Source organism: Rhodotorula toruloides, assembly GCF_000320785.1.
Source record: "Rhodotorula toruloides NP11 unplaced genomic scaffold Scaffold12, whole genome shotgun sequence".
NCBI classification, from domain to species: domain Eukaryota; kingdom Fungi; phylum Basidiomycota; class Microbotryomycetes; order Sporidiobolales; family Sporidiobolaceae; genus Rhodotorula; species Rhodotorula toruloides.
Genome location: NW_015622972.1, coordinates 87,996 through 93,937, shown reverse-complemented (window position 1 = coordinate 93,937; position 5,942 = coordinate 87,996). Strand labels below are relative to the sequence as shown.

Sequence of the window (5,942 nt, the reverse complement as noted above, 5' to 3'; positions counted from 1 at the left end):
CGACATACCGCTCGTCCGCGCCGACTCCGTCACCCGAGGGTGCTCCGCGCTTCCTCGGCGGCTTCTTGAACAGCCGGTCGAGGACTTGCGACGAGGATGTGCCGGTGTCTTTCTGGCCGAGGGCGGAGGAGCGGATCGCGTGCTCGTCAACGGTCGAGCCGTTGCGCTTGATGAACTGCGATCGTACGCGCGTCAGTACGACGTTTGCGAACGAATTCGCTGGGAAAAGAAGCGACGTACCTGCAGCGTGTTCAAGCAACTCCGCAAGTCGCCCTCAGCGACGTCAACCAGCAGCGACAGATGCTTGTTCTCCGTCGACAATCCTTCGACGTCGCAGATCGTGCGGAGGCGCTTGATGAGCATGGGCGCGGTAAGCGGGTTGAAGCGGATGATTTTAGCGAGGGGCCGGAGAGGGCGGAGGGCAGGGGCGTAGCTGTGCGAAGCGAGTGATGTGAGCATTCGAGCGAGACTTGCGACATCGCCAGGCGAGGAAGGGCGACGATAAAGGTGGCCGGGACTCACAGGTCGTTGCAGATGCAGATGATAGGCCGGAGTAGCGGTCGTTGCTGCTTGCCCTTGCCCTTTCCTGCTCGAGATGCGCGTCAGCAGAATGTCAACGTACTGAAGAATCTTGACAACGTACTCGACGGCTTCTTCAGCAACGAGCCCTCCGTGACGAGCTTGACGAGCGTCTTGCCGAAGCTCTGCGAGACAACGTGAACATAGTCATCAGCCCTTCGTCCAGAAGTACCGAGACCGAGCACGCTCGCGTAGACTCGCCGTATCTCCTCCGCCTCCCGCTCCATCAATCTCATCCACCACAACACACGTAGGGCTCACCGCTCCCTCCTCCCTCTCCCTCTCCTTCCCTTTCCCGCCCGCTCCCCCTCGTCCCGGCTTCCACCCACTCGTCAACGCCTGCGAATCGACCGCATTCCGGATGCGCTCATCGACGATACGGGAGGTCCGGTCGTCCGAGGCGTTGATTTCGAGGACTTGGTAGCCTGCTTGTCGGGCTAGGACGTGAGCAAGGGTGGTTTGGCCCAGTCCTGGGGGCCGGAGAGGAGGAGAATCTGCGAGGGAGAGCGAGAGCGAAGGTCAGCGTCGGAAGAGGGAGAGGCGGAGAGGAAGCACCTTTTCTTGCGGCCGTCCGTACGGGTCGGGAGCCTGATCAACCCGTCAGCATCTCTTCAGATCTCCAAACGATCGAAAGCCGCGAACGTACCGCCTCCTGAAAGCCTCCTCCCTCCGCTCCTCCCGCACCGAAGGTCCCCTCCCTCGCCCTCTTTTTGCTCCTCTCGCGCTTCAGCTCGGCCGCAGCAGTCGCCTTCGAGGTGCCTTTGGAGACGCAGGCGTCCCATTCTTTGAGCCAGAGGAGGGCGGTGCGGTGGACGCGCTGTGTATGCCAAAGGTGGAGAATGGGTGTCAGCGGATCAATCTCCCACACGAGCAGCGACACGTCTCGTCTGTCACGAACGAGAGACGTTTGCGCGCAATGAAGCGTGAGACCCGAAACGCACCTCGTCGCCGAGCAAGTCGACAAACCGTTTCGGCCGGTACCGGTCGGTCCAGAGAGTGGTCTCGACGGGCGTAGCGGCGGCGCGGGAGGTCTTCGATGGCGAGGAAGCGAGGAGGGCGGCGTTCGTACTGCGAGGAAGGAGGAGCGTCAGTTTGCGAAGGTCAATCTCCCCGACAGCGATGAGCTCCATCGTCTTGCGAGGCAGCAAGCGAGCAAAGCGCTGAAAGCTGGACGTAGACCTACGCATCGGCCTCGCGCTGCTTCTCTGCCATCGCGGCAGCGTGCTCGACCCGCGGAGGAGAGGGTGGTAAGGTTTCTCGAGCATGCTCGACGCGAGTTGTTCCAGCGCAGCGAGTTCCTCCTTCTGCGCGCGCGGACCAGATCTTCACGTCAGCACATCTCGGCCGCAGCGAGTGAGCCTGACGAGTCAAGGCTAGGAGACGCACCTTGTTCGACGTCGCACCCGCTCCAACGCCCTTCCACCCCTCCAGCCTCTTCCGCCTCTTCAACACGACCTTCGATCCGTCCAGCCTCGTTGCCTGGATAGGCGCCGCCTCGATGTATCCGGGCGGGAGGACCGACATGTTGAGGTTCGACACGGAGCCGTAGGCTGAGAGGTAGTCGGGTTGTGCGAGCGAGAGAGGCCGGCCTTCGAGGTGGGTGCGTGAGAGATGGAGGACGTGTCTATGGGCAGGATGGCGCGTGAGGAGCGGGTCAGACGGGCCGAGGAGGAGAAGAACGCACCATTCGCGGTCGTGAAGGAGGCCACCTCCTCCTCCCCAGGCACCCGCTCTCACTCCTTGATCCTGTCGAGCGAGATCTGTAGGAAAGAGACGCAAAAGTTAGTTCCACTGCGCAGCGCCCGCTCGACCGCACATTCTGAACTCGGCGGACACGGACCTCCTCTCCTCCCGTCCCGCAACACACCACTTCTTCAGCACCTCTGTCCTCTTACGTACAACCGCCAGCCATGCCCAGCTCGGTCACATCGCGCGCCTCGAGCAATTCGGATGCGGAGAGAGCGAGTCGCCATCACCCGATCCCGCCCCGTCACTGAACCGCGCTGACCTTGGAGCCGACGACAGCCTGAGCACGTGAAGAAGCCGCTCTGGAAGGCCTTCACCACCGCCCGCCAGAACCGCAACCCTGGCATCCTCCTTCCCGTTGTCCGTGAACAGCACGCCAAACCCGTCCACGGCGGTGTCCAAGAAGGCCTCGCAACCAAGATCGCAACCCTCGAAACCACCTCCCTCTACCTCATCACCAGCAAGGCGGAAGAGCAGGCTGACATAGTCGACCTCCGAAACCAACTCGCCTCGATTCAGTCGGATGTCGAGAAGCTGAGGACCGCCTGCAACGACCTTGTCAAGATCGTCCAGTACTTGACTCCCAACATCTACGTGTATGTCTTCGGCGTCCTCGCAGGGGGGGCAGTCCTGGGTCTGCAGATCGCGAATCGTCAGTCTGGTTTGTCCTCCGTTTGTTGACGCGCTGTGCTGAACGACTTGGCCATGCAGTCTGCCACGCAGACCCCCGCTTCACTTTCTCCGCCGCCATCGTCGGCCAGGTCGCTGCCCTCGTCGTCGCTGGATTTGTCGTCTACTCGTACGTTTCCCGCTGCGACCCTTTCACCGATATCCCGGCTGACCTCGTCTCCCGATCTCTGCCGCTGCGTTCATCTCCACCATCTCCTTCAGTTGGTTCAAGACGCGCCCGCTCGCCGCGAACTTGGCCATCTTGCCGGCTCCGGTGACGGCGCGTAACGTTTAGAGGAGGACGAGGACTCACAATCTCGTCGTAACGGTTCTTGGTCTGGGCGTGACGGGGTTTCTGAGAATGCACTTGATTATCCGGGCGCTGGCAAGCCGAAAGGCAGGTCTGTAAGCGAGTCGAGTGAGTTGGCAAGGAGAGGGGTGTCGCGATGGAGGAGGACGAAGGGGACGCACCTCGCACGGCCTCTAGGTTTCTATGGCTCTACAGCGATAGGACAAGCATCATTGTAGCTGTTCTGGCGAGAGCGAGGGAGCAGTCGAAGGGAGACCTGCTCGCGAGGCGTCACCTCGAGGCATTCTCTCCCCAACGCGCCGTCCTCGTCGCTCGGGCCGCTCTGAGGCATACGAGTGCACTGCTACGACTCTCAGAACACTGCGCTTTCGCCGTCACCCGCCCGCATCGCGTTCCCACGCCGAACGAGACCCGGCCTCCTCCTCGCTTCATCAGCCAGAACTCGCACAGCACGCAGCACGCTCCTAGGGACGACGCGAACGTCGAAGGACTTCGTTCCAAAGCGCTCGGTGCCAACCACATCGAAGCGCAGCTCGCCACACACGACCCTCACCCACTCTCCTACCCTCCTCCTCCTCGGCATGTCCCTCCCCTCGCTCGTCCCACGACTATACGTCGACGTAAACGACATCCCGCCTCTGATACCCAAACGCATTCTGAAAGCCCTCTATCCCTATTCCAGCCTCTTCCCTCACGTCGTCGACACTCGCACCGACTGCCCGCCGTGGACCGCTGAACTCGAGGCGTACTTCCAGACCTTCCACTGGCAGGTCTGGGTGTGGTTGACGATCGATTGCATCACGGAGGAAGAAGCGTTGCAGGGCCTGCGTGCCAGACTTGGCGAGTTGGAGCAGTCGAGGCGCGCGCAGGAGGCCGACGAGGGAGCGACTCGCGAAGACTTGAGGACCGCCATTACGCTCATCGAGGCGAGACAACGTTTGCGATGGGAGAGGCTCTATGGTGCGCACTTCTCCCTCCCCATACGCTGTTGGCTAACGATTGCGCTCGGCAGGTCTTTGGGACGCTCGCGAGAAATTCCTCGCCCGCTTCGACAACGGCCGATGGCGCTTTTCCACCAAAAAGGCGATTGCTGCGGCTCTCGGAACTGCCGACTTCAAGCATCCAGAGGCGGCGGAGCAGTCGTGTGCGTCAGCTGGTTTCACGGTCTTCACTTCGCTCTTCGCGGCAAGCCCGCTCACAATCATGGATCGTACAGTGTGGCCCATCTCTGAACCGCCGGAAGACGACGTCGACGTCATCCGCCTGACCGAGAAAGACAGCAAGTGGACGCAGTACGCTATCCCAGCAACTCCGCCAGCAGGGGATTCCGTAACGGAGAACAGGAGCTGGGATGCCGCCGACTCGGATCTGGACGACGAGGCGAGCCTGCCTGTGCCGGATCACCCGTGGCGAGAAAGCGACGCGGTACCTCTTCTCGCCGCGCCCGTCAATGGAGCGCGCTCGTCCGGCTTCTCTCTCAGTTTCTCCGGTCTACTTCGCCACCGCTCCCCTCAGGCCGTGTAGTGCGTCTTCGATTCTTACGCTTCAATGGCACGCGCCGCCCAGCCTGACGCGCTTCTCCCCTGCGAAGGCTCGACTTCCCCACCAGCTTTTACAACACTCGCATCGCATAGGTGCGTCCTTTCCCCGCTGTCACTCGCCACATCTGCACGCTGACACTCCCCCTTCGTGCGACCGGGCGACGTTCGCCTCAGCAGCACCTCGCGGACCGAACTCGACGGCATCCTCGCGCTTCTACCTCGACAAGCAGGTGCGCAAAGCCTTTCCTACTGCACGACCATTCTGCCCTGACGTCACGTTGTCGGTCAGCAGACTCTCTCGTCTCTTCTGCTCCTCGCCGCCTTCCTTCCTCCTCACCTCGGCGGTCGTACCATCCTTCCCCTCCTTCTGTTCCCCGACTAGTTGTTGTTGCACTCAATATACATCCTTTGTGTCAGTAGCCATCCCATACTGTTCGGACTGACAATTCGCAACGCCTGTCTAGTTCCGCAAAGGCAATTGCATGCGCTTTCGGCGGAAAGACTCAGCTCTGACAGCGTCTCCTGGACTCGCAAGGAGTCTTCCAGCGCTGTGCATCGAGTTTGACGAGCGAAGCCGGCCATCCGCGTCGAATAAGCGAGCATTTTACTCGCTCCTCCTCTCACTTCGTCGCTCGCTACGGCGGAGATAACATCGAAGCTATGCAAGCGAGCGAAGCTACAACTGCTAGAAGTCGGAGACCTTCTTGTTGACGCGCACGGCGTTCGAGAAACCCTCGTTGAAGCGGTACGTCGCCTGTCGGACGCGCTTTGGCGGAGGAGGCGCGATGGCGAGCGAGTCGCCTTCTGTAGAAGCAAGGGGCGACGTCAGAAGCGTTCAAGAAGCTGGAAGGAGGGGGTCGGCGCACCTGCTGCGGGAGAGCATGCCTTCGGGAGGATCGCGCGCCCGAAGAAGTCGACAGCCTGCTTCGTCTCAGGTGCTACGGGCGCCGCAGCCTTCGCCGGGTTTCTGAGAGAGCGAGCAGCGTCAGTAGAGGACGATCAGGCGGCGAGCTCGGGAGACGCACGTCTTGTAGGCGGAGAGGATCTCGCTCGCCGTCTTTGTCGGCCCGGCAGAGCTGTCGCCTCGCCTCAGCAGT

At 61.6% G+C, this 5,942-nt stretch overlaps 4 protein-coding genes across 4 annotated transcripts in view; 2 read left to right on the top strand and 2 right to left on the bottom strand.

The window, feature by feature from the left end:
- Positions 1–2,266, bottom strand: part of RHTO_01135 (chromosome transmission fidelity protein) — a gene marked incomplete at both ends in the record, with an annotated part of 3,845 nt that extends 1,579 nt beyond the window's left edge. Inside the window, 11 exons of the mRNA XM_016414818.1 lie at positions 9–175; positions 241–433; positions 523–586; positions 644–704; positions 781–1,073; positions 1,135–1,167; positions 1,222–1,396; positions 1,521–1,647; positions 1,763–1,883; positions 1,966–2,203; positions 2,264–2,266. Coding sequence (XP_016273039.1) covers positions 9–175; positions 241–433; positions 523–586; positions 644–704; positions 781–1,073; positions 1,135–1,167; positions 1,222–1,396; positions 1,521–1,647; positions 1,763–1,883; positions 1,966–2,203; positions 2,264–2,266 — 1,475 coding nt within the window. The remainder of the gene's footprint in view (positions 1–8; positions 176–240; positions 434–522; positions 587–643; positions 705–780; positions 1,074–1,134; positions 1,168–1,221; positions 1,397–1,520; positions 1,648–1,762; positions 1,884–1,965; positions 2,204–2,263) is intronic.
- A 223-nt stretch (positions 2,267–2,489) lies between these two features.
- On the top strand, positions 2,490–3,289 carry RHTO_01134 (uncharacterized protein; the record flags this gene model as incomplete). Its single annotated transcript, XM_016414817.1, has 4 exons — positions 2,490–2,501; positions 2,605–2,977; positions 3,037–3,124; positions 3,217–3,289. The coding sequence occupies 4 exons, from the start codon at positions 2,490–2,492 to the stop codon at positions 3,287–3,289; spliced, it is 546 nt and encodes a 181-aa protein (XP_016273038.1).
- Positions 3,290–3,885: 596 nt separating this feature from the next.
- On the top strand, positions 3,886–5,227 carry RHTO_01133 (uncharacterized protein; the record flags this gene model as incomplete). The annotated part of the gene is made up of 6 exons (XM_016414816.1): positions 3,886–4,264; positions 4,317–4,448; positions 4,521–4,827; positions 4,871–4,938; positions 5,023–5,075; positions 5,138–5,227. 6 exons carry the CDS (start codon positions 3,886–3,888, stop codon positions 5,225–5,227), a joined length of 1,029 nt encoding a protein of 342 aa, XP_016273037.1.
- A 303-nt stretch (positions 5,228–5,530) lies between these two features.
- The window catches only part of RHTO_01132 (chromosome transmission fidelity protein), a gene marked incomplete at both ends in the record, with an annotated part of 3,987 nt that continues 3,575 nt past the window's right edge, over positions 5,531–5,942 (bottom strand). Inside the window, 3 exons of the mRNA XM_016414815.1 lie at positions 5,531–5,649; positions 5,712–5,812; positions 5,871–5,921. Of these exons, the coding sequence (XP_016273036.1) occupies positions 5,531–5,649; positions 5,712–5,812; positions 5,871–5,921 (271 nt within the window). The remainder of the gene's footprint in view (positions 5,650–5,711; positions 5,813–5,870; positions 5,922–5,942) is intronic.